At 42.4% G+C, this 27,808-nt stretch overlaps 2 protein-coding genes across 7 annotated transcripts in view; one reads left to right on the top strand and one right to left on the bottom strand.

The window, feature by feature from the left end:
• LOC139754581 (regucalcin-like) overlaps nucleotides 1-27,808 on the bottom strand; it is a 549,227-nt gene that overhangs the window by 65,207 nt on the left and 456,212 nt on the right. The window lies entirely within an intron of this gene.
• Nucleotides 1-27,808, top strand: part of LOC139754584 (inositol monophosphatase 1) — a 116,911-nt gene that overhangs the window by 48,445 nt on the left and 40,658 nt on the right. Inside the window, exon 6 of one of the 4 annotated variants that reach the window (XM_071671988.1) lies at nucleotides 10,928-11,079. The exons of the other annotated variants lie outside the window; for them this stretch is intronic. Coding sequence (XP_071528089.1) covers nucleotides 10,928-11,079 — 152 coding nt within the window. The remainder of the gene's footprint in view (nucleotides 1-10,927; nucleotides 11,080-27,808) is intronic. 4 annotated transcript variants of the gene reach the window in all.

Here is a 27,808-nt window from a genome sequence, read left to right on the forward strand (position 1 = left end):
ACCAGATCCAAAAAAAGACAGATTTTCCATAAAAGGACAGACCTAGCAACCCTGTTGACACACTGAGGATTTGGCCGTATCGGCTGTATAAGCCAGCAACGATGTTCATTATCATTGTCAACTTGACAGCGTTCAGTTCTCTAACTTCATTCTTACAGTCTGGTCTCTACAAGTTAATTTACAACGGTAAAGACTACAACAGACCATTGTCCATGGAACACCAAGCGGAAGTTCTCTACATTTAAATTGCCTGTCTCAGGCACTTCTGTAGCGGAGATTTATCAGCCATCTGAGAGCCATGTTGCTGCCAGCCAGGACCAGGAGCCTTTCCAAAACCCCTGGCCCCACCTGGAGTGCTGCTTCGAGTTCAGTTGTCAGGACAAGGACAACAGGTACTATTTTGAATGCCAAAAATGTCACCCTACCAAGAAAATTGTTAGAGGCCATGTCACCCATCCAGTTTGAGGAGGAGATCAAGGCTGGCTCTGGCCATGGCAAGCACTGCCACCACTCCTCTGGCAGCAGCATCATGCACAGCTGTGGCGACAACACCCTCAAGCTGCCCGCCAGTGAGGTCTGGAAGTCCACCATCAGCAAGGCCCTGGGCTTAGCCAGCATTGGCAGTGCCATTCACCAGTCCACTCTCGACAAAAAGATGGTCCATCTTTTTGTCAACAACATACTTCTGCTCCACGTGGTTGAGTCCAGGGAGTTGGTTGACCTGATCAGGACCCTCGGCTCAACAAAGGTCAGCATGTTCAACCTCACCCTGGCAGGCGCATTGATGACAAACAAGAGGCAGTCGAGGAGACTCTCATCAATCTTTTTGATGGGCTGATGTACTTGGCGACCACTACCGACTGTTGGACTGCTCACAAAAGGTAATTATCATTATTTATTTATGAATATTGTACTAACTCGTACATATAATGTAGTTAGTAGAATGAATTATTATGCATATACAGTGAGTATTACCATTTTGTTATATAAAAATTGGCATGAATTGAAATTCAGTTTAATTTCAAGTGTTTGAAATAAGAGCAGATAATCACTGAACCATTAATCAGTACTAGTCACAATTACGTAATCTTTCTTTCTTTCATACTATTCACCATTTCCCGCATTAGCGAGGTAGTGTTAAGAACAGAGGACTGGGCCTTTGAGGGAATATCCTCACCTGGCCCCCTTTCTGTTCCTTCTTTTGGAAAATAATAAAAAAAAAACGAGAGGGGAGGATTTCCAGCCCCCTGCTCCCTCCCCTTTTAGTCGCCTTCTACGACATGTTGGGAATATGTGGAAAGTATTCTTTCTCCCCTATCCCCAGGGATAATAATGTAGTACATTAATGTTTCTTTTTATCATAATTTGCATAAATTTAACATAACTCATTTTAGAATGTTTGGAATTAAACTTAATCATCAGTATATTATTCAGTATATTATTCAGAGGACAAGAGCAAGGGAAGGAGTAGCAATACTCCTGAAACAGGAGTTGTGGGAGTATGTGATAGAGTGTAAGAAAGTAAATTCTCGATTAATATGGGTAAAACTGAAAGTTGATGGAGAGAGGTGGGTGATTATTGGTGCTTATGCACCTGGGCATGAGAAGAAAGATCAAGAGAGGCAAGTGTTTTGGGAGCAGCTGAATGAGTATGTTAGTGGTTTTGATGCACGAGACCGGGTTATAGTGATGGGTGATTTGAATGCAAAGGTGAGTAATGTGGCAGTTGAGGGAATAATTGGTATACATGGGGTGTTCAGTGTTGTAAATGGAAATGGTGAAGAGCTTGTAGATTTATGTGCTGAAAAAGGACTGATGATTGGGAATACCTGGTTTAAAAAGCGAGATATACATAAGTATACTTATGTAAGTAGGAGAGATGGCCAGAGAGCGTTATTGGATTACGTGTTAATTGACAGGCGTGCGAAAGAGAGACTTTTGGATGTTAATGTGCTGAGAGGTGCAACTGGAGGGATCTGATCATTATCTTGTGGAGGCTAAGGTGAAGATTTGTATGGGTTTTCAGATAAGAAGAGTGAATGTTGGGGTGAAGAGGGTGGTGAGAGTAAGTGAGCTTGAGAAGGAGATCTGTGTGAGGAAGTACCAGGAGAGACTGAGTACAGAATGGAAAAAGGTGAGAACAATGGAAGTAAGGGGAGTGGGGGAGGAATGGGATGTATTTAGGGAATCAGTGATGGATTGCGCAAAAGATGCTTGTGGCATGAGAAGAGTGGGAGGTGGGTTGATTAGAAAGGGTAGTGAGTGGTGGGATGAAGAAGTAAGAGTATTAGTGAAAGAGAAGAGAGAGGCATTTGGACGATTTTTGCAGGGAAAAAATGCAATTGAGTGGGAGATGTATAAAAGAAAGAGACAGGAGGTCAAGAGAAAGGTGCAAGAGGTGAAAAAAAGGGCAAATGAGAGTTGGGGTGAGAGAGTATCATTAAATTTTAGGGAGAATAAAAAGATGTTCTGGAAGGAGGTAAATAAAGTGCGTAAGACAAGGGAGCAAATGGGAACTTCAGTGAAGGGCGCAAATGGGGAGGTGATAACAAGTAGTGGTGATGTGAGAAGGAGATGGAGTGAGTATTTCGAAGGTTTGTTGAATGTGTTTGATGATAGAGTGGCAGATATAGGGTGTTTTGGTCGAGGTGGTGTGCAAAGTGAGAGGGTTAGGGAAAATGATTTGGTAAACAGAGAAGAGGTAGTGAAAGCTTTGCAGAAGATGAAAGCCGGCAAGGCACCAGGTTTGGATGGTATTGCAGTGGAATTTATTAAAAAAGGGGGTGACTGTATTGTTGACTGGTTGGTAAGGTTATTTAATGTATGTATGACTCATGGTGAGGTGCCTGAGGATTGGCGGAATGCGTGCATAGTGCCATTGTACAAAGGCAAAGGGGATAAGAGTGAGTGCTCAAATTACAGAGGTATAAGTTTGTTGAGTATTCCTGGTAAATTATATGGGAGGGTACTGATTGAGAGGGTGAAGGCATGTACAGAGCATCAGATTGGGGAAGAGCAGTGTGGTTTCAGAAGTGGTAGAGGATGTGTGGATCAGGTGTTTGCTTTGAAGAATGTATGTGAGAAATACTTAGAAAAGCAAATGGATTTGTATGTAGCACTTATGGATCTGGAGAAGGCATATGATAGAGTTGATAGAGATGCTCTGTGGAAGGTATTAAGAATATATGGTGTGGGAGGAAAGTTGTTAGAAGCAATGAAAAGTTTTTATCGAGGATGTAAGGCATGTGTACGTGTAGGAAGAGAAAAAGTGATTGGTTCTCAGTGAATGTAGGTTTGCGGCAGGGGTGTGTGATGTCTCCATGGTTGTTTAATTTGTTTATGGATGGGGTTGTTAGGGAGGTAAATGCAAGAGTTTTGGAAAGAGGGGCAAGTATGAAGTCTGTTGGGGATGAGAGAGCTTGGGAAGTGAGTCAGTTGTTGTTCGCTGATGACACAGCGCTGGTGGCTGATTCATGTGTGAAACTGCAGAAGCTGGTGACTGAGTTTGGTAAAGTGTGTGGAAGAAGAAAGTTAAGAGTAAATGTGAATAAGAGCAAGGTTATTAGGTACAGTAGGGTTGAGGGTCAAGTCAATTGGGAGGTGAGTTTGAATGGAGAAAAACTGGAGGAAGTGAAGTGTTTTAGATATCTGGGAGTGGATCTGGCAGCGGATGGAACCATGGAAGCGGAAGTGGATCATAGGGTGGGGGAGGGGGCGAAAATTCTGGGAGCCTTGAAGAATGTGTGGAAGTCGAGAACATTATCTCGGAAAGCAAAAATGGGTATGTTTGAAGGAATAGTGGTTCCAACAATGTTGTATGGTTGCGAGGCGTGGGCTATGGATAGAGTTGTGCGCAGGAGGATGGATGTGCTGGAAATGAGATGTTTGAGGACAATGTGTGGTGTGAGGTGGTTTGATCAAGTGAGTAACGTAAGGGTAAGAGAGATGTGTGGAAATAAAAAGAGCGTGGTTGAGAGAGCAGAAGAGGGTGTTTTGAAGTGGTTTGGGCACATGGAGAGGATGAGTGAGGAAAGATTGACCAAGAGGATATATGTGTCGGAGGTGGAGGGAACGAGGAGAAGAGGGAGACCAAATTGGAGGTGGAAAGATGGAGTGAAAAAGATTTTGTGTGATCGGGGCCTGAACATGCAGGAGGGTGAAAGGAGGGCAAGGAACAGAGTGAATTGGAGCGATGTGGTATACCGGGGCTGACGTGCTGTCAGTGGATTGAATCAAGGCATGTGAAGCGTCTGGGGTAAACCATGGAAAGCTGTGTAGGTATGTATATTTGCGTGTGTGGACGTATGTATATACATGTGTATGGGGGGGGGGGGTTGGGCCATTTCTTTCGTCTGTTTCCTTGCGCTACCTCGCAAACGCGGGAGACAGCGACAAAGTATAAAAAAAAAAAAAAAAATATTCAGTAATCACTTAATCAGTATTACACAGTGTATCAATCAATACACTGGGTGGGGAGGGGGCGAAGGTTCTGGGAGCGTTGAAGAATGTGGAAGGCGAGCCAATTATCTCAGAAAGCAAAAATAGGTATGTTTGAAGAGATAGTAGTTCCAACAAAGTTATATGGTTGTGAGGCATGGGCTATAGATAGGGTTGTGTGGAAGAGGGTGAATATGTTGGAAATGAGATGTTTGAGGACAATATGTGGTGTGAGGTGGTTTGATCGAGTAAGTAATGAAAGGGTAAGAGAGATGTGTGGTAATAAAAAGAGTGTGGTTGAGAGAGTAGAAGAGGGTGTATTGAAATGGTTTGGTCACATGGAGAGAATGAGTAAGGAAGGATTGACAAAGAGGATGTGTGTGTCAGAGGTGAAGGGAGCGAGAAGTTGGAGACCAAATTGGAGGTGGAAGGATGGAGTGAAAAAGATTTTTAGCGATTGGGGCCTGAATATGCAGGAGGGTGAAAGGTGTGCAAGCAATAGAGTGAATTGGAACGATGTGGTATACCAGGGTCGATGTGCCATCAGTGGATTGAACCAGGGCATGTGAAGTGTCTGGGGTAAACCATGGAAAGTTTTGTGTGGCCTAGGTGTGGAAAGGGAGCTGTGGTTTCAGTGCATTTCACATGACAGCTAGAGACTGAGTGTGAACGAGTGTGGCCTTTGTTGTCTTTTCCTAGCGCTACCTTGTGCGAGTGTGGGGGAGGGGGTGCCATTTATGTGTGGCGGGGTTGTGATGGGAATGGCTGAGGGCAGCAAGTATGAATATGTACATGTGTATATATGTATTTGTCTGTGTATGTATATGTATGTATACATTGAAATGTATAGGTATGTATATGTGCGTGTGTGGGCATGTATGTATATACATGTGTATGTGGATGGGTTGGGGCATTCTTTCGTCTGTTTCCTTGCGCTACCTTGCTAACTCGGGAGCCGGCGACAAAGTATGATGAATATAGATATACCAATCAATACTCAATCTTTGTTTCAGATCTTAACTCGGCATGACAGCTCACTGGATTCACCCAGTCACCAGGGCCAGGAAGCATGGTGTCCTCACCTTTACCCATCTGACTGGTCGCCACACTTGTGATGTCTCAACGGAGGCTATGGTTCAGTCCATGAGCATTTCAACATTCAGAACAAGGTAGTCAGGACAACCACTGACAACAGGTCAAACATCGTGAAGGATTTCATCCAATATGGCAGCCACATGGACCTATTTCCTGACCTCGACAATGTTGGCAGGCTACCTGAGGCTGACTCAGACAACAAGAACAACATGGCTGAGGGTGACAATGCCACTAACATTGTACTCCTCAGTGAACTCCTTGGTGAGGAACATGAGCACCCCATTTTACCAGTCCTCATGAGGTGTGTGGCTCACACCTTCAATCTGGTGGTCTCCGTGTACTTGAGCAAGGGCTTCCTCAAGCAGGCAGGCTTTGCTGTCGCTGCCTTCAATGCCCTCAGCAAGAAGGCCCATGGCAAGGCTCAGGCACTCTTCAATGCCCAGGGGAGGAGCCCTCAGATCAGCGATGCCATCGAGAATGCACTAGGCAGGAGGCTGGTGGTCCCTGGCAGTACAAGGTGGAGTGCCTAGTATGACTCAGTTGTTGTCCTCAACAACATCCTGGCCACCAAGAAGGCTGAGCTCGATAGGTTTTTTAACCACATGGAGAACCTCTCAGCCTTCAGTGACCAGGAAATATCCTTCCTGAAGGAGGGGGCCAGTCATGTCCCATGTGACTATCACCCTCGACAACACTTAAGGGGAGAAGAATGCCTACCTTGGAACCCTCCTTCCCACAGTGGCCATCACCCTCATGAAGCTCAGAAATGTGAGGAACAGCTTGGCTATCAGCAAGCCACTGGTCACTGCCCTGGTAGCAGCCATCACTACCTGGTTCAACCATTGCCTGAACGAATGGGACTGGCAGCTGTCTCCCACACAAAATTCTGACTTCACTGGCTGCATGGGCTTGACAGAAACCTAACGATCTCTGTCAAGGCTGCCATGGAGGACGAGGTCGAGAGAGCACTGAGGGACCAGAACATATGCTGCACCACCCACTCCAGCTACAGCAGCATGCAGTCATTGCCATGCATGCCTGATGACCTCTTTGTTAGGTGGACAGCTGCTGGCTCAAGTACCATTGTCAAGCAGAAGGCCAAGAAACTTGTTGACACTTGGCTGGACACTGATGGGAAGGAGGTCATGACTGACTCTGACTTTATAGGGGAGGAGATCTTCACCAACCTCTTCCTGAAGTGCCACATTCCCATTCCGTCCTGTGCCACAGTGGAATGGCTTTTTTCTCTCAATAAGAACATCCTGAGTCCCAAGAGGTCAAGACTGTCAGCTGGGCCTAACTTTGAGAAGTTGGCTTTTCTTAAGAAAACTAGTACAGGTACACCACCGAATGTCCGGCAACTGATGGTTCGGCACCTCCTTCAGTCCGGACAAAACTATGTGAGGGAACTTGAAATTACCGCAGCCACCAGACTAGTTTACTGGGGGCCCACAGATGGCATTATGTGTAGGGCATGCTTATTTACATTCTTTACACTGCACTTGTTGGTGGTGATATTGCAATTCTGTGAGATTCTTAACTTATTTTGCTTAAATTTAAACCCTAGTTATGGCTTCTAAGACATATGAGAGTGTCAGTCGTGGTGTCAAACGTAAACACCAGTCCATATAGTTCCAAGATAAAGTAGAACTGTTGAAAAAAATGGACCATGGTGTTTCGGTGCATAAATTGTTTAACATCTACAGTATTGGTTCATCAACTGTTTATGATATAAAGAAACAAAGGGGGAAAATATTGAAATTCTATGCAGACAGCGATTCCAAGAAGCAAAAGACAATTAGAAAATCTATGAAAGATGATAAGAGTAATTGAGCACAATCAAGTGATGATGGAATGGTTTCGACACTGTCGGAGTGATGGAGTGGACTTGTCAGGTAGCATGATAATGGACCAGGCTAAGTTTTTCCATAAAGAACAACATGAGCTTAAATCTGGTGAAGGATGGATTCAGAGATTCAAGAAGTGTCATGGAATTTCCATGAATATAGTGTGCGGAGAAAAACGGTCTGCAAACCACGAAGGAGCTGCCGAGTATATGGACAAATTTGTGAAACTCGTAGCTGACGAGCACCTTAGTCCTGAGCAGGTGTATATTTCGTTTATTTATCTAATTTAGAGTTGTGCGCAGGAGGGTGGATGTGCTGGAAATGAGATATTTGAGGGCAATATGTGGTGTGAGGTGGTTTGATCATGTAAGTAATGTAAGGGTAAGAGAGATGTGTGGAAGTAAAAAGAGCGTGGTTGAGAGAGCAGAAGAGGGTGTTTTGAAATGGTTTGGGCACATGGAGAGAATGAGTGAGGAAAGATTGACCAAGAGGATATATGTGTCGGAGGTGGAGGGAACGAGGAGAAGTGGGAGACCAAATTGGAGGTGGAAAGATGGAGTGAAAAAGATTTTGAGTGATCAGGGCCTGAACATGCAGGAGGGTGAAAGGCGGGCAAGGAATAGAGTGAATTGGATCGATGTGGTATACCGGGGTCGACGTGCTGTCAATGGATTGAATCAGGGCATGTGAAGCGTCAGGGGTAAACGATGGGAAGTTCTGTGGGGCCTGGATGTGGAAAGGGAGCTGTGGTTTCAGGCATTATTGCATGACAGCTGGAGATTGAGTGTGAGCGAATGGGGCCTTTGTTGTCTTTTCCTAGCGCTGCCTTGCACACATGAGGGGGGAGGGGGATGTTATTCCGTGTGTGGCGGGGTGGCAATGGGGGTGAGTAGGGGCGGACAGTGTGAATTGTGTGCATGTGTGTATATGTGTGTGTCTGTGTGTGTATATATGTGTGTACGTTGGGATGTGTGGGTGTGTATGTTTGCGTGTGTGGACGTGTGTGTGTGTGCATGTGTGTGGGTTGGGCCATTTCTTTCGTCTGTTTCCTTGCGCTACCTCGCAGGCGCAGGAGACAGCGACAAAGCAAAATAATAATCTAATTTACGTTTAATATTTGTTTGATTTAGATTTCTTGCAGTCCATGGTATACTTTAGATACATGGGAGATGTATGATTAGTGGGTTAAGAGGTGTGTTGATGAATTATTATTATGTGACCATGGTTGGTCTGGCAAATGGTTAATCCGGTAAGTCTTTGGAACCAAGAGTGCTGGAAAATCATTGGTGTACCTGTACATAGTGTGAATGTGTGACTCAGACTTTAAAAGACTCATTGTCATAATGTGATTATTATATCATCTTTCCTCACATTTTAAGCTGATTAATTGCCAATTCTGTGTTTGTATATAGATATTATATTGTATGGTATGCTTAATAGTTTAGTAAGTGTACTTAAATCTAAGTTCATTGTATTGGTTTGGTTACAAGGATTTCAGAACTACATTTTTCAATAAAAATTTTAAAAATTAAGAAAATAGAAATAAGCATTTACTTTGGATTTTGAAGCTTTTTCCTTCTTTTTAATTCTTATTAAAAAGGTTATTGATAGACTTGGAAATTGGGGTTATCGGATTATCATTATTGAAGTTAACTTTTTAGTTATCAGTGCCCAACACTGGTTGAAAGGTTGGTCAGGCTGTTCAGTGTATGCATTGCTCAAGGTGAGATGCTGTAGGGCTGATGAAGTGCATGTATAGTGCTTTTGTATAAAGGCAGGGGAAGAAATGTGATAGTTCAAAATTTTAAGGTAAAAACCTGTTGAGAATATGTAATATGGTATATGGGGGAATAGAGCTATGCACAGGGCAGCTGATTTGGCAGCAGTGTAGTTTCATGAAAGTTATAGAAAGTATTGACCATGTGTTTACCACATTATTTTAAAGGATGTTTGTTAGATTTAAAGAGAGTAACTTGTATGTCATTTGTGGATTTGGACAAGTTATATGATACTCTTTATGGAGATGGCTCATTGAAAGTACTAAATAAAGATGAACGGAAGGAAACTGATTTTATACCGACATGGCATACGCAAATGCCATCTTAGGTGAAAGAAAAAAGTTAAAGAAAGTAGAAATTAATCAGGGCTCTGCAAGTTATGTGGATGAGTATCTAGGAAGGAGGGTAAATGTTTACATGTAGAAATGGGGTCTTTGTTAAGGATGGGTTATGTCTTTATGGCTGTTTAATGGATAAGGTGGTGAGGAGATGAACATGAAGGCCTAAGGGCAAGGGGTAGGTCATTATTATATTGGAGATGGTGTGGGGGCTTGGGAGGTAAGTTAGTTGCTGTTTGCCGGTTACATGGCTGTGGTGGAATGCTTTCAAAAAATGCTCCAGGAGTTAGTAAAAGTCTTTCGGATATTGTGTAAAAAAAGAAAGCTAAAAATGAATGAATAAAAATCTGGTAATGAGCTGCACTTGGGAGGTGAGTTTAAGTGGGGAGAATTTGAGGAAAGTGGATTGTTTTAGGTACCTGGTAGTGGACATGGCAGTGGATGGAACCATTAAGGCTGAAGTGAGTCACAGGGTGGAAGATGAGATTAAAGTCTTTGGTGTAGTGAGCAAATGCAAAGGATAAGGTCCATGTGTTTAAGGTTTAAGATTGTAAAGATATCACAGTCTCCCAGTATTAAATGGAATGTGACTTTTAAGTGCTGAGTATGGTGATGGATGTGCTAGAAATGAAATGCTTTTAGATGTTACGTGACACTAAGGCAGGTTATCATATAGGAAATGATATTGTCTGTGAGAGGTCTGGTATTGAGAACTATCCAATTGAGAGGGTCAGCAAATGGAGTTGATGAGTGAAGAGAGACTGACAAAGAAGGTATTTATGTTGGAAGCAGAGAGAGGAGGTGAACTGAAGAGGATATAGGGGGTTTAGAGTAAAGGAGGCATTGAGATATTGTGCCTGAACATTAAGATGGGTGAGAGGCATGCATTGGATAGAAAGAATTGGAGTGGTACAGTGGTATACTTTCAGTGGGCTAAACTAGGGCGTATGAAGCGGACTATGGAACTTAATTGTGTTTGGTAGACTGATTTTAGTGTATTATTTATGACTGCTAGAGACTGGATGTGTGTATGAAGACTGTTTGTTGGTCTTTCCATGAGGTTGCCACATGAAGGTAAGATAGATATTGAAAAGAAAGAGAAATTCTCCCATGAGGCTGCCTCATGAAGGTAAGATAAAGCAACAGATTTTGAAAAAAGAAAAAGAAAATATCCCCTACTTTATAGAAATGTAAACTTTATTGTATGTTGAACTGATTTTTATGATTAAACCCTGACCTAGGCTAGTTATGTAAGTATAGAGTAGAATTATGATCAATGTATCACTTAGGTAAAGAAATTTTTTAGCTATTTACTTGTGACTTTTTGAAAATGCTTAATTCTTTATTTTCATTATTGAGGCTTCAAATATAGTTTGTGTTACAGTATAAATAATTGTTTAGAATGTAAAAAATATTTTGACTCCATTTACAGTATTCGTGGAATGGGTTCAGCTGCTCTTGCAATGGTGAATATAGCAGCAGGTTATGGTGATGTCTTCTATCACTTTGGATTGTGTTGTTGGGACATGGCTGCTGGGGCCCTAATCCTGAGGGAGGCTGGGGGGTATTTGTGTGACACTCAAGGTTCGTAATGTTGTCTTAATATCAGCATCCGTCAGTAGCAAAGTATATTATCTCCTTCACTTTCACTCCATCACTTTCCCTTTTTTCTCTTTCTCAGGAGTACCACAAGGTATTTTTTTAGTTTCATTCCTGCATTACTGCATGTATAATGAAAACAGACACTGACAGATAGATATTGAATTTTGAGTGACTGTATAAATGGGTTTTAGAATGAGGGGAACAGGGTCATATTGGGTGATATGGATATGAAAGTGGGATGTAATGAAATTGCTGAGTTAGTTGGAAAATGGGGAGTGCCTGGAGTAAATGGGAATGGAAGCTATCTTGTGTACATTTGTGCTGTTAGGTGTTTATTCATTGCAAACTCCTTTCAGCATAAGATGATCCTCAGATATACATGGATGAAAAATGATTTAAGAGAAGAGCAAAAGGCTTTGATTGACTGTGTGGCAGTGGTTGAAAGATTGAGAAAGGCTGTGCTGGATGCTAGAGTTGTGAGAGGATTCTTTGGAGACTGACCATTTCAAGGTTCTTGTGGGAATGAGGATCAGGGAGAAGTGGTTGTGTTGTGTATGGAAGGATGAAGGAGTAAAAGTGTTGGCAAGCAAGAAGATAAATCAGGGAAAATGCAAGGAGAGAGTATGAAAGGAAGGTAACTGAAAGCTTAGATGGAAGTGCAGTGAATGTAGGAATGCAGTCATGTGTGAATGAGGTGTTTAAAGTGTTTAGATTAGTACTAGTAAAGGTTGTAGAATCAGTAGTTGGATACAAGGTAGTGAGATACTGGAATGAAAAGGGCAATGCATAGTGGACAGAAGAGATTAGAAATGCTGTGGAAGAGAAGAAAGAGGCATATGGTAGATTGCTCAATAGGAATGTACCAGTGGAAGTTTAGTTAAGGAGGAGAGAAGAATGCATTCAAAATATGTAAGAGGAATCTTCAGAAGCTGTTAGAGAAAAGCAAAGAAAGAATATATGAAAGTTTAGGAAGCAAGGTAAGTGAAAAGTTTTGGGTTGATGAGAAGCTATACTGGACAGAGGTGAAAAAGGAGAGGTGGAAGTGTTACTGTGAGAAGTAAGGAGGGGGCATTGCTGAATCAAAAAGGAGGAAATGAAAGGAAGATGAAAATAGCATTTTGAAGAACTGATGAATGTGGTTATGGAGGATGGAAAGAAGAGGATAGAAGTGCAGGGGCCTATAGCACAAAGGGAGGTAAGAAGGGCAATAATGAGGTTCAAGGTAAGAAAGGCACCTGGAGTGGATGGGATGACGCTGAAATGCTGAAGTTTGGAGGAGAAAGTGTGATGGAGTGGATGCATCTTATACATGATAAGGCATGGTAACAAAAGGTTGTGCATGAGGATTGTATGAAAGCTATTATCATTCCTTTATTCAAAGGGAAAGGTGCTGAGGAAGTTTGAAGCAATTGTAGGGAATAAGTCTGTTAAGTATACCAGGAAAAGTGTATGCAAGAATATTAATTTACCGAGTGATAGAAGTGACTGACTGCAGAATAAGTGAAGGGCAAGGGAGTTTTAGAAAAGGTAGCGGATGTGTGGATCAGATTTTTGAGTTGATATGGCTGGAAATGCATTTAGTGAAAGGTAAGAAGTTATATGCAGCTTTTAATGGATCTTAAGAAGGCATATGACAGTCGAGAGTTGGAAAGCAAAAATGGGTGTTTGAAGGAATAGTGGTTCCAACAATGTTATATGGTTGCGAGTCGTGGGCTATAGATAGAGTTGTGCGGAGGAGGGTGGATGTGTTGGAAATGAGATGTTTGAGGACAATATGTGGTGTGAGGTGGTTTGATCAAGTAAATAATGAAAGGGTAAGAGAGATGTGTGGTAATAAAAAGAGTGTGGTTGAGAGAGCAGAAGAGGGTGTTTTGATTTGGTTTGGTCACATGGAGAGAATGAGTGAGGAAAGATTGACCAAGAGGATATATGTGTCAGAGGTGGAGGGAACAAGGAGAAGTGGGAGACCAACTTGGAGGTGGAAGGATGGAGTGAAAAAGATTCTGAACGATCAGGGCCTGAACATACAGGAGGGTGAACAGCGTTCAAGGAATTAAGTGAATTGGAATGATGTTGTATACCGGGCTCGATGTACTGTCAATGGATTGAACTAGGGCATGTGAAGTGTCTGGGGTAAACCATGGAAAGTTTTGTGGGGTCTGGATGTGGAAAGAGAGCTGTTCGGTGCCATACACATGACAGCTAGAGACTGAGTGTGAACGAATGTGGCCTTTGTCATCTTTTCCTGGTGCTACCTCGCACGTGCAAGGGAGAGGGGTGTGCTGTTTCATGTTTGGCGGGGTGGCGATGGGAATGGATGAAGGCAGCAAGTATGAATCATGTACATGTGTATATATGTATATGTCTGTGTATGTATACGTTGAAATGTATGGATATGTATATGTGCGTGTGTGGACGTGTATGTATATATGTGTGTATGTGGGTGGGTTAGGCCATTCTTTCATCTGTTTCCTTGCACTACCTCGCCAACATGGGAGACAGTGACAGAGTATGATATATATATATATATATTTTTTTCTTTTCAAACTATTCGCCATTTCCCGCATTAGCGAGGTAGCGTTAAGAACAGAGGACTGGACCTTTGAGGGAATACCCTCACCTGGCCCAATTCTCTGCTCCTTCTTTTGGAAAATTAAAAAAAAAAACGAGAGGGGAGGATTTCCAGCCCCCCGCTCCCTCCCCTTTTAGTCGCCTTCTACGACACGCAGGGAATACGAGGGAAGTATTCTTTCTCCCCTATCCCTAGGGATAATATATATATATATATATATATATATATATATATATATATATATATATATATATATATATATATATATATATATTGCTTTGTCGCTGTCTCCTGCGTTAGTGAGGTAGCGCAAGGAAACAGACAAAAGAATGGCCCAACCCACCCACATACACATGTATATACATACACGTCCACACACGCAAATATACATGCCTATACATCTCTACATATACATATATACACACACAGACATATACATATATACACATGTAGATAATTCATACTGTCTGCCTTTATTCATTCCCATTGCCACCCTGCCACACATGAAATAACAAACCCCCTCCCCCCTCATGTGCGCGAGGTAGCGCTAAGAAAAGACAACAAAGGCCCCATTCGTTCACACTCAGTCTCTAGCTGTCGTGTAATAATGCACCGAAACCACAGCTCCCTTTCCACATCCAGGCGCCACGGAACTTTCCATGGTTTACCCCTGACACTTCTGCCCTGGTTCAATCCATTGACAGCACGTCGGCCCCGGTATACCACATCGTTCCAATTCACTCTATTCCATGCACGCTTTTCACCCTCCTGTATGTTCAGGCCCCGATCGCTCAACATCTTTTTCACTCCTTCCACCTCCAATTTGGTCTCCTGCTTCTTGTTCCCTCCACCTCTGACACATATATCCTCTTTGTCAATCTTTCCTCACTCTTTCTCTCCATATGTCCAAACCATTTCAACACAACCTCTTATGCTCTCTCAACTACACACTTTCTATTTCCACACCTCTCTCTTTCCCTTACATTACTTACTTGATCAAACCAGTTCACACCATGTATATATACATGTGTGTATATGTATATGTTTGCATATGTGTATGTATATGTGTGTGTATGGGCATATGTATATATTTATTTATTTTTATTTAGTATACTTTGTTGCTGTCTCCTGCATTAGCGAGGTAGCGCAAGGAAACAGACAAAAGAATGGCCCAACCCACCCACATACTCATGTATATACATAAATGCCCACACAGGCACATATCCATACCTATACATTTCAACGTATACATACATATACATACACAGACATATGCTGGTCAGTGCCATCAGACACCTCATCCACAGGACCGTAAGCCCTGGCGCACTGCAGGAGAACACTATCAGGCCGCCCGTCATTCTGAGAGACACAATCATCACTGGAAAGGTAATGCTCAGCTGGAGTAAAGCCCGAAAAACCCGTGGGCGAGCGCGAGGGAGGCACCACCTGGCTAGAAAGGCCAATGTTTACATCGGCGGCCGCCGCGGCGTCATCAGCCCCCCGACTGGGGCCTAAGTTCCTTTTCTCCTTCAATTTCTCCACATCACCACGTAAAGCAGCCAAAGCGTCCATCACCATGTTCCAGGGCGGCGCAGATGCCTCACCCCGTGAGGTAGAAGGCAAGGAACGTGTGTGCTGGGAAGCAGAGTCACCGCCATCACCAATGCCGTGACCATGGGGCCTATTGTTACTGGCCTGAAGAGCCTCCCGCTGAGAAGGGCTGCTCCTGGAGCTAGTCCTATGCAAGGAGCCTTTCCTCACATGCCTGGCATGTTCAGAATCGCCCTCCTTACTCAACCTCCGTATGCCTGGGACATCCGACATGGCGGTGGCGATAGCAAGGCGGCGGTGCAGGTCAGTGTGAGAGTCGTCAACTCCACAAGTGCATCAACAACGCACTTCTCTCCCCGCTCCTTAACGGATCACGGGTGGTGTTGCAGCCAGCCCCAAACTGGGTGACAGGCTGTAGCAAAGCCTTTCCGCTCCAGAGGGATCACGGGAAGAAGGCTGCCAAGCTCGCAGCTGCAGAAAACCTTCTAGACGGCGCGAAGGAAGCACAGCAACTGGTGGCGTGAAGCGGCAAAGCGTATCTCATGGGAAAGCGACCTCAAGCAGAGGTGTGATTTGCTGATGTAAAATTACTTTCATTCCTGCAAGAATAACCCCTGCTATGCATTTGATGGAGACTGAAGCATTTTCACGTAGTACAGTGTACGTGAGGGAGGCATGTAAGGATAGGAATAATTGGAGTTTCTTGCCTTGGCCACCCCCCTGTTGGGAGTTCTTGAAGGGAATGGGCATTAGAGATATAGACATAATCATGGTGTTACCTTGGACCTTTCTAAAGGTTCCTGTAGCACAAGGCTGCACTACTTTTATGAGTAGAGAAATATAGATTCCTTCTGAATGAGAAGGTCTTTGATGAGATCGTACTCCCAATGACACAGCCTTGCCAAAGGTGACTTTTTCACTTGCTCTGTGACCTCAAGCATTTGGGGACCAGTAACACCCTTTGTACATATGTTTACTCCTTCCTCAGTAGTCCTTTCTATTCTTGTGAGGCTTTTGCAGCATTCATTTTACGAGAGTTGAAGATCAGGCAGTCAAGGCACAGATTGAAGTACACCAGATGAATTGTTTGTGTAAGATTTTGAGGGATTCTTTTTCTTTACCAAATCTGGTGCCAGTTAGTGTTCTAAGGGCATTTGGTTTGGGTGTTGATGTTATTGGTGTGGGAAGTGAATGTCTTGTGTCATATATGCATCTTCCCATTTTTTGCCACAGGAAGGTAGCATTAGGAACAAATTGCTGAGCTCCCAAGTTTTAACACTGGAGAGGAGGATTTTCAACAGCCTGTTCTCTCCCCTTCTAGCTGCCATCTACAACTTATAGTAGATATGTGAGTTGTATTCTTTCTTTCCAATGCTGAGGAATGACATATGAGAGAGTGAGCTCTGTCTTAGACAAAAGGGAAGACTGAAGGGATTGTTTGTATCTGCACTGTCAGAAAGCATTTGACACTACTGCATTGGAGGTAGGTTAAGAAGGTGGATCACTTGGTAGGCCTAAGGGGAAGACCCCTCTGTTGAAAAGCAGATAATCGTAATAGAAGGGAACAAAGGATTCATTTCAGAAAAGTCTTCTGGAGATGAGTGGATGTCACTAGAGGAATTTCACAACATTCTAATCTGGGATCATTAATATTTATCTATATGAATGACTTGCCAGAAGATATGTATTTCTACCTGAATATGTTTGCTGCATATGGAAAGGTTGTAAGAGAAGTGAAAAGTGAGAAAGATTACATTGTCATACGAATGGACCTTGACAGCCAAGAAAGTTGGCCTAATACAATGGGTGATGAAGTAAATGTAATGTAATGAGGATGGGTTGCAAAGAAGGCCTTCTTACGATTATCATGCTAGGAATGAACTTCAGGAATGTGTGTGACAAAGACTTAGGAGTTGATATTATACATGAATTGTTGCCAGTCTTACCTGAGGAGAGTAGTAAAGGTGACAAACTGTCTGCCAGCAATTATTAGCAATGCATTGAAGTGTATGGTTAAGGAAATATTGCTTGGATAAGGAAATATTCACCTAGGTTTTTTGAGTAGATGTCTTACCTCAGATGGACTTTGACAATAGGGATTTTGATAAGGGGAGATGTTTTAGGTAGGTTTAATCTTTTCATAGAGTGGTACATTGGAGGATATCTGTGCCCCCAGAACCAGTGTATTGCTTCTGATTTGTTTTGTATCTAGTTTTAGAAGTAAGGACAATCAGAACAGTCCTCTATCCTTAGCTAGACGTTATTGGAACCAAAAATATCTTTCCTTCTGGATTTTTATGTAGAAAATGTTCTTTTGAACCAACTGCTTTTCCAGGCTTTGGTAACATGTTAGTCCAGAATTGCTCAACACCTTTGTGTCAGAGGTTCATTCATCTGTGCCATATGCCTAGAATTGAACCTGAGAATTTTTGTGGACTTTAGATTTGCAGGTCCTCCACTTCAGTCCTGGATTCTAGTTTTTTCAGCATAGATATCTTTTTCTCTAACTTTCTGTAAGTAAAGATTTTGAGCAATGTAACATATGACTTCCAACATATCCTTCACCTTTTTACTTAATTCAGCTCAGATTGGCCTAAATACATGGTTTCCATGAAGAATCATATATTTTAGAAGTAACATGTGTTTTCTGTTAGAATTCTTTTTTGGCCTTGGCTGTTGAGAAAAATGTTACTAACACATTTGCCTCTTTAGAGTGCTCCTCAAGACTCCTTTGATTGCGTTTAGGGTTTTTTCCTAACTGGCCCAAAAATAGAGAAATAGAAAAAATAGCCAGTCTTCCACCTTTTTGAATTGGTACATCAGGTTTTGATGTAGTGGAATCCTTCAGTAAAATTATTTTCCAGTTACTACAATTCACCACTGAATGGTCTTTCCTCAGAGTTAGCCCTAAGTGAAGGCTTCCATCATCCTTGTGGAATGGGCTGCAAAGGAGAGAAATGTAGGCTTTGAAGTTTGAAAAATATTTTATTTCAGTTGGGCCCCATGAGCAGTTTTTCAAGATTTTCACCCTGCTTGGCCCTCCTCCCTTTTTTGAAATGATCAGTTAAAAATGTATGAGCAGTTAATGGAGACATCAGTCTGGTTGCGATTGCCAATTTGCCAAGAGTAGACCCTTTTAGGCGAACATTTTACTGTGGACACATGGGGCATTTGCTAAGGGATGAGTGTAGGTAGAATTAATGAGACTGAGCATGGTAATGCCATTATATTACCATGAGATTTTTATCTCATTGCTCATGGGACTCCATTTCAGAGAGGAAAAGTTTTTCAGCCTTTTAAACCAAAATTTCTCTGAGAATACTGAGTCATCACACATCTCCTCACTTAGAGAACTGAAAAAATTTGATGAAATCACTTTACCTGCCTTTTTCCACCCCTAACTGCTTGGACTCAGAAGTGGACATGTCCAGTACTAGTATGGAGTTACTCTTTGTATGCTAAGAAAAGTGGATGTACATTTTTATGTCTCTTGCTCTGAGATATGAACATTTGCTGTTAATTAGAATGGATCGACTCTTCCCTATGAATTAAGTAATTCTTGAAAATTTGAGGAGCAATTGTGAGATAGTAAGTGATCCTCCTTTTGAAAGTGATATATTGCATTAAGATTATAGCACTCAGAATCATAGCCTTAGATGACCACTGATTACAAATGAATACTCCAAAAACATAAATTCAGTAACAGGTAACTTTGGTTTTTACATATACTCAATACCTGGACTTCTCCACAATGTCCTGACTTGCAACTAGGATGGCAGATGAAGAATCTTCACCAAAACCTTGAGCTTCAAATCATTTGAAATATTTTTGGTTGTGTACTGTTTCCATCTGTTTGGAGAGGAAATATTCATACATTATTGAGAGCTTTGCCCATTTTATGAAAAGTAGTTGCAGTACATGTATTAGGTGCTGAATGCACACACACATACACATTGCACATGACAGCTAGAGAATGGATGTGAGCTGCTTTAGCCTTTCTTTGTATGTTCCTGCTGCTACCTTGCTGACAGGAAAATGGTAATCAACTATGATAAGAAGAAGAAGAAAAAAAAACACTGCTTCCTCCAATTTTTCTCCATTCAAAATTATACCTCAACTAACCTGACTCTCAACCGTGCTAAATCTAATAACCTTGCTTTAATTCACATTTACTCTCACCTGCCTCCTTTCACACACTTTCAAACCCATTTGCTAGCTTCTGCAATTTCTCACTTGAATCTGCCACCAATCGATATCATCAGCAGCAACAAGTGACTCACTTTCTTTCTATGCCCTGTCATCCCTCACAGATTGCATACTTGTCCTTCTCTCAAGGTCTCATGCATTTACTCTTTCACCACCTTATCCAGAAACAAATTCAACAACCATATTGACATCACTTACCCTTCTCACATACAAACCTCACTCTCCTTTCTTTCCATTTGTACACATTTGTTACACCATTGATGAAAACTTCTTACTGCTCGTGGCAGGCTCTTCTCCCACACTGTTTATTCATAAGACCTTCCACAAGGCTTCTCTGTCAACCCTATCATATACTTTCTCCAGATCCGTAAATGCCACATACAGATACATTTGTTTCTCATAAGTATTTCCACACACATTTTTTAAAGCAAACACGTAATCCACACATCCTCTGCCTCTTCTGAAACCACACTGCTGTTCCCCAAGCTGATGCTCTGTAATGCCTTGACCCTCATAATCAATACCCTCCCATACAACTTTCCAGGTATACTCAACAAACTCATGCCTCTGTAGGTTGAACACTCATCTTTATCCCCTTTGCCTTTGTACAATGCCACTATACATGCATTCTACCAATCCTCAGGCACTTCGCTGTGATCAATACATATATTGAATATCCATACAAACGAATCAACCAAACACTCATCCCCTTTCGTAATGAATTCAATTGTGATACCATCCACTCCAGGTATCTTTCCATATTTCACCTTATGCAAGGCTTCCCCCACCTCTCCTCTCTTTACTAAACTACTCTCCATGACTCTCTCACTTCACATACCAACCTAATCAAAACCCCATACATCTGCCACTTAGTCATCAAATGTATTTAACACTTTCAAAATATTCATTCTGTCTCCTCACTTCTTAACTACCTGTTATTATATCCCCCTTTGGTCCCCTTTGCTGATGATTCCATTTGTTCTCTTGTCTTTTGCACATTGTTTACCTCTTTCCAAAACATCTTTTTATTCCCATACACATACACATATTCATATTTGCTTCCCTTCATCCATTCCTGGCACTACCCCACCCCACATGAAGCAACATTGCTACCCCCTGCTTTAGCAAGGTAGCACCAAGGAAACAGACAAAAAAAGCCACATTGTTCACACTCAGTCTCTAGCTGTCATATGTAATGCACCAAAACCACAGTTCCATATCCACATCCAGGCCCCACAGATCTTTCCATGGTTTACCCCAGATGTTTCACATACTCTGATTCGGTCCTTTGACAGCACGTCGACCCCAGTATACCACATCATTCCAATTCACTCTATTCCTTGCATACCTCTCGCCCTCCTGTATGTTCAGGCCATGATTGCTCAAAATCTTTTTCACTCCATCCTTCCACCTTCAGTTTGGTCTCCCACTTCATGTTCCGTCCACCTCTGATACATATATCCTCTTTGTCAATCTTTCCTCACTCATTCTCTCCAGATGTCCAAACCATTTCCATACATCCTCTTCTGCTCTCTCCACCACACTTATTAGTTCCACATTTCTCTCTTACCCTTTCATTACTTACTTGATCAAACCACCTCGCACCACATATTGTCCTCAAACATTTCATTTTCAATACATCCACCCTCCTCCATACAACCCTATCTATAGCCCATGCCTTGCAAACATATAATATTGTTGGAACTACAATTCCTTCAAACACGCATTTTTGCTCTCCGAGATAATATTCTCTCCTTCCACACATTCTTCATCACTCCCAAAACCTTCACCACCACCTCACCCTGTGACACATCTTACATAGTTCCATTTGCTGCTAAGTCCTCTCCCACATATCTAAAACACTTCACTTCCTACAATTTTTTTCCATTCTGACTTATATCCCAATTAACTTGTCCCTCAACCCTACTGAACCTAATGACCTTGCTCTTATTCACATTTACTCTCAACTTTCTCCTTTCACACACTTTTCCAAACTCAGTCACCAACTTTTGCAGTTTCTCCTTCGAATCAGCCACTAGAGCTGTATCATCGGCGAACAACAACTGACTCTTCCCTGGCCCTGTCATCTCCAACAGACTGCATACTTGCCCCTCTCTCCAAAACTCTTGCATTTACCTCCCTAACCGCCCCATTTATCAACAAATTGAATGACCATGGGGATATCACACACCCCTGCCGCAGACCAACATTCACTGTGAACCAATTACTCTCCTCTCTTCTTACTCGTACACATGCCTTACATCCTTGGTAAAAACTTTTCACTTCTTCTAGCAGCTTAGCTCCCACACCATATACTCTTAAGGCCTTCCGCAAAGCATGTCTATCAACCCTTATCATATGCCTTTTCCAGATCCATAAATGCTACATACAGATCCATCTTTTTTTCTAGGTATTTCTCACACACATTCTATGAAGCAAACACCTGATCCACACATCCTCTACCACTTCTGAAACCACATTGCTCTTCCCCAATCTGATGCTCTGTACATGCCTTCACCCTCTTAGTCAGTCTTCTCCCATACAGTTTCCCAGGAATATTTAAACAAACTCATGCCTCTGTAGTGTGAACACTTACCTTTATCCCCTTTGCCTTTGTGCAGTGGCTCTATGCATGCATTCTGCCAATCCTCAGGCACTTTACCATGATCCATACATGCACAATATATCCTTACCAACCAATGAACAACACAGTTATCCGCTTTCTTAATAAATTTTACTGCAGCACTGCTTTGTGGAAGGTCTTAAGAGTATGTGGTGTGAGAGGTAAGTTGCTAGAAGCAGTGAAAAGTTTTTACCAAGGATGTAAGGCATGTGTACAAGTAGGAAAAGAGGAGAGTGATTGGTTCCCAGTGAATGTTAGTCTGTGGCAGGAGTGTGTGATGTTCCCAGGGTTGTTTGATTTGTTGATAAATGGGGTGGTTAAGGAGGTAGATGCAAGAGTTTTGGAGAGAGGGGTGAGTATGCAGCCTGTTGTTGATGAGAGGGCCTGGGAAGTAAGTCAGTTGTTGTTCGCCGATGATGCAGCTCTAGTGGCTGATTCGTGTGAGAAACTGTAGAAGTTGGTGACTGAGTTTGGAAAAGTGTGTGAAAGGAGAAAGTTGAGAGTAAATGTGAATAAGAGCAAGGTTATTTGGTTCAATAGGGTTGAGGGACAAGTTAATTGGGATGTAAGTTTGAATGGAGAAAAATTGGAGGAAGTGAAGTGTTTTAGATATGTGGGAGTGGACTTAGCAGGGGATGGAACCATTGAAGTGGAAGTGAGTCACAGGGTGGGGGAGGGGGCAAAGGTTCTGGGAGCGATGAAGAATGTGTGGAAGGAGAGAACGTTATATCTGAGAGCAAAAATGGGTATGTTTGAAGAAATAATGGTTACAACAATGTTATATGGTAGTGAGGCATGGGCCATAGTTAGGATTGTATGGAGGGTGGATGTGTTGGAAATGAAATGTTTGAGGACAATATGTGGTGTGAGGTGGGTTGATCAAGTAAGTAATCTAAGGGTAAGAGAGATGTGTGGAAATGAAAAGAATGTGGTTGAGAGAGCAGAAGGTGTGTTGAAATGGTTTGGACATATGGAAAGAATGAGTGAGGAAAGATTGACCAAGAGGATATATGTGTCAGAGGTGGAGGGAAGATGGAGAAGTGGGAGACCAAATTGGAGGTGGAAGGAAAGAAAGAAAAAGATTTTTAGTGATTTTTAGCCCATGGCTTGCAACCATATAACATTGTTGGAACCACAATTCCTTCAGACATACCCATTTTTGCTTTTTGAGATAATGTTCTCGCCTTCCACACATTCTTCAATGCTCCCAGAACCTTCGCCCTCTCCCCCACCCTGTGACTCACTTCCGCTTCCATGGTTCCAACCGCTACCAAATCCACTTCCAGATATCTGAAACACTTCACTTCCTCCAGTTTTTCTCTATTCAAACTTACCTCCCAATTGACTTGTCCCTCAACCCTACTGTACCTAATGACCTTGCTCTTATTCACATTTACTCTCAGCTTTCCTCTTTCACACACTTTACCAAACTCAATCACCAGCTTCAGCAGTTTCTCACCTGAATCAGCTACCAGCACTGTATCAGCAAACAACAACTGACTCACTTCCCAAGCCCTCTCATCCACAACAGACTGCATACTTGCCCCTCTCTCCAAAACTCTTGCATTCACCTTCCTAACAACCTCATCCATAAACAAATCAAACAACTATGGAGACATCACGCACCCCTGCCACGAACCGACATTCACTGGGAACCAATCACTTTCCTCTCTTCCTACTCGTACACATGTCTTACAATCCTTGATAAAAACTTTTCACTGCTTCTAGCAACTTGCCTCCCACACCATATACTCTTAATAACTTCCACAGAGCATCTGTATCGACTCTGAATGTTCCTATGAGTCCATGGGGAAAATGAAACACAATAAATTCCCAAGTGCCCTTTTGTGTAATAATCACATCATCGGGGAGACACAAGAGAGATATATAACAGTCAGTTGATATACAACGAAGAGACGTTATATTTCTCTCTAGTGTCTCCCCTCATGATGTGATTATTATACGAAAGTTCTTTTGGGAACTTATTGTGTTTCATTTTCACCATGCCCTCATAAGAATATATATATATATATATATATATATATATATATATATATATATATATATATATATATATATATATATATATATATATATATGCATTCAAATCACCCATCACTATGACCCGGTCTCGTGCATCAAAACCACTAACACACTCATTCAGCTGCTCCCAAAACACTTGCCTCTCTTGATCTTTCTTCTCATGCCCAGGTGCATATGCACCAATAATCACCCACCTCTCTCCATCAACTTTCAGTTTTACCCATATTAATCGAGAATTTACTTTCTTACACTCTATCACATACTCCCACAACTCCTGTTTCAGGAGTATTGCTACTCCTTCCCTTGCTCTTGTCCTCTCACTAACCCCTGACTTTACTCCCCAGACATTCCCAAACCACTCTTCCCCTTTACCCTTGAGCTTCGTTTCACTCAGAGCCAAAACATCCAGGTTCCTTTCCTCAAACATACTACCTATCTCTCCTTTTTTCACATCTTGGTTACATCCACACACATTTAGGCACCCCACTCTGAGCCTTCGAGTCAGTTGTTGTTCGCTGATGATACAGCGCTGGTGGCTGATTCATGTGAGAAACTGCAGAAGCTGGTGACTGAGTTTGGAAAAGTGTGTGGAAGAAGGAAGTTAAGAGTAAATGTGAATAAGAGCAAGGTTATTAGGTACAGTAGGGTTGAGGGTCAAGTCAATTGGGAGGTGAGTTTGAATGGAGAAAAACTGGAGGAAGTGAAGTGTTTTAGATATCTGGGAGTGGATCTGGCAGCGGATGGAACCATGGAAGCGGAAGTGGATCATAGGGTGGGGGAGGGGGCGAAAATCCTGGGGGCCTTGAAGAATGTGTGGAAGTCGAGAACATTATCTCGGAAAGCAAAAATGGGTATGTTTGAAGGAATAGTGGTTCCAACAATGTTGTATGGTTGCGAGGCGTGGGCTATGGATAGAGTTGTGCGCAGGAGGATGGATGTGCTGGAAATGAGATGTTTGAGGACAATGTGTGGTGTGAGGTGGTTTGATCGAGTGAGTGTACGTAAGGGTAAGAGAGATGTGTGGAAATAAAAAGAGCGTGGTTGAGAGAGCAGAAGAGGGTGTTTTGAAGTGGTTTGGGCACATGGAGAGGATGAGTGAGGAAAGATTGACCAAGAGGATATATGTGTCGGAGGTGGAGGGAACAAGGAGAAGAGGGAGACCAAATTGTAGGTGGAAAGATGGAGTGAAAAAGATTTTGTGTGATCGGGGCCTGAACATGCAGGAGGGTGAAAGGAGGGCAAGGAATAGAGTGAATTGGAGCGATGTGGTATACCGGGGTTGACGTGCTGTCAGTGGATTGAATCAAGGCATGTGAAGCGTCTGGGGTAAATCATGGAAAGCTGTGTAGGTATGTATATTTGCGTGTGTGGACGTATGTATATACATGTGTATGGGGGGGGGGTTGGGCCATTTCTTTCGTCTGTTTCCTTGCGCTACCTCGCAAACGCGGGAGACAGCGACAAAGTATAATAAAAAAAAAATATATATATATATATATATATATATATATATATATATATATATATATTCTTGGGGATAGGGGAGAAAGAATACTTCCCACGCATTCTCCGCGTGTCGTAGAAGGCGACTATAGGGGATGGGAGAGGAGTTGCTAGAAACCCTCCACTCCTTGTGTTGTAACTTTCTAAAAGAGGAAGCAGAAGGAGTCACGCAGGGAGTGCTCATCCTCCTCGAAGGCTCAGATTTGGGTGTCTATGTGTGTGGATGTAACCGAGATGAGAAAAAAAAGGAGAGACAGGTAGTATTTTTGTGGAAAGGAACCTGGATGTTTTGGCTCTGAGTGAAACAAAACTCAAGGGTAAAGGGGAAGAGTGGCTTGAGAATGTTTTAGGAGTAAAGTCAGGGGTTGGTGAGAGGACAAGAGCAAAGGAAGGAGTAGCATTATTCCTAAAACACGAGTTGTGGGAGTATGTGATAGAGTTTAAGAAAGTAAACTGATATGGGTAAACTGAAAGTGGATGGAGAGAGATGGGTGATTATTGGTGCATATGCACCTGGGCATGAGAAGAAAGATCATGAGAGGCAAGTGTTTTGGGAGCAGCTGAGTGAGTGTGTTAACAGCTTTGATGCACAAGACCAGGTTATAGTGATGGGTGGTTTGAATGCAAAGGTGAGTAATGTGGCTGTTAAGGGAATAATTGGTGTACATGGGGTGTTCAGTGTTGTAAATGGAAATGGTGAAGAGCTTGTAAATTTGTGTGCTGAAAAAGGACTGGTGATTGGGAATACCTGGTTTAAAAAGAGAGATAAACATAAGTATACATATGTAAGTAAGAGAGATGGCCAGAGAGCGTTATTGGATTACATGTTAATTGATAGGTGTGTGAAAGAGAGACTTTTGGATGTTAATGTGCTGAGAGATGCACCTGCAGGGATGCCTCATGATTATCTTGTGGAGGCGAAGGTGAAGATTTGAAGAGGTTTTCAGAAAAGAAGAGTGGGTGTTGGGTTGAAGAGAGTGGTGACAGTAAGTGTGCTTGGGAAAGAGAATTGTGTGAGGAAGTACCAGGAGAGACTGAGTGCAGAATGGAAAAAGGTGAGAGCAAAGGACATAAAGAGAGTGGGGTAGGAATGGGATATATTTAGGGAAGCAGTGATGGCTTGCGAAGAAGATGCTTGTGGCATGAGAAGCGTGGGAGGTGGGTAGATTTGAAAGGGTAGTGAGTGGTGGGATGAAGAAGTAAGATTATTAGTGAAAGAGAAGAGAGAGGCATTTGGATGATTTTTGCAGGGAAACAGTGCAAATGAGTGGGAGATGTATAAAAGAATGAGGCAAGAGGTCAAGAGAAAGGTGCAAGAGGTGAAAAAGAGGGTAAATGAGAGTTGGGGTGAGAGAGTATCATTGAATTTTAGGGAGAATAAAAAGATGTTTTGGAAGGAGGTAGATAAAGTGCGTAAGACAAGAGAATAATGGTAACATCGGTGAAGGGGGCTAATGGAGAGGTAATAACAAGTAGTGGTGATGTGAGAAGGAGATGGTGTTAGTATTTTGAAGGTTTGTTGAATGTGTTAGATGATAGAGTGGCAGATATAGGGTGTTTTGTTCGAGGTGGTGTACGAAGTGAGAGGGTCAGGGAGAACGGTTTGTTAAACTGAGAAGAGGTAGTGAAAGCTTATGGAAGATGAAAGCCGGCAAAACGGCGGGTTTGGATGGTATTGCAGTGGAATTCATAAAAAAAGGGGGTAACTGTGTTGTTGACTAGTTGGTGAGGATATTCAATGTATGTATGGCTCATGGTGAAGTGCCTGAGGATTGGCGGAATACATGCATAGTGCCATTGTACAAAGGCAAAGAGGATAAAGGTGAGTGTTCACATTACAGAGTTATAAATTTGTTGAGTATTCTTGGAAAATTATATGGGAGGGTATTGATTGTGAGGGTGAAGGCATGCACAGAGCATCAGACTGGAGAAGAGAAGTGTGGTTTTGGAAGTGGTAGAGGATGTGGGATCAGGTGTTAGCTTTGAAGAATGTATGTGAGAAATACGTAGAAAAACAAATGGATTTGTATGTAGCATTTATGGATATGGAGAAGACATATGATAAGAGTTGATAAGAGATGCTCTGTGGAAGGTATTAAGAGTATATGGTGTGGGAGGCAAATTGCTAGAAGCGGTGAAAAGTTTTTATAGGATGTAAGGCATGTGTACGAGTAGGAAGAGAGGAAAATGACTGATTCTCAGTGAATGTCGGT

The sequence above is a fragment of the Panulirus ornatus genome, chromosome 17 (assembly GCF_036320965.1).
Source record: "Panulirus ornatus isolate Po-2019 chromosome 17, ASM3632096v1, whole genome shotgun sequence".
NCBI classification, from domain to species: Eukaryota; Metazoa; Arthropoda; class Malacostraca; order Decapoda; family Palinuridae; genus Panulirus; species Panulirus ornatus.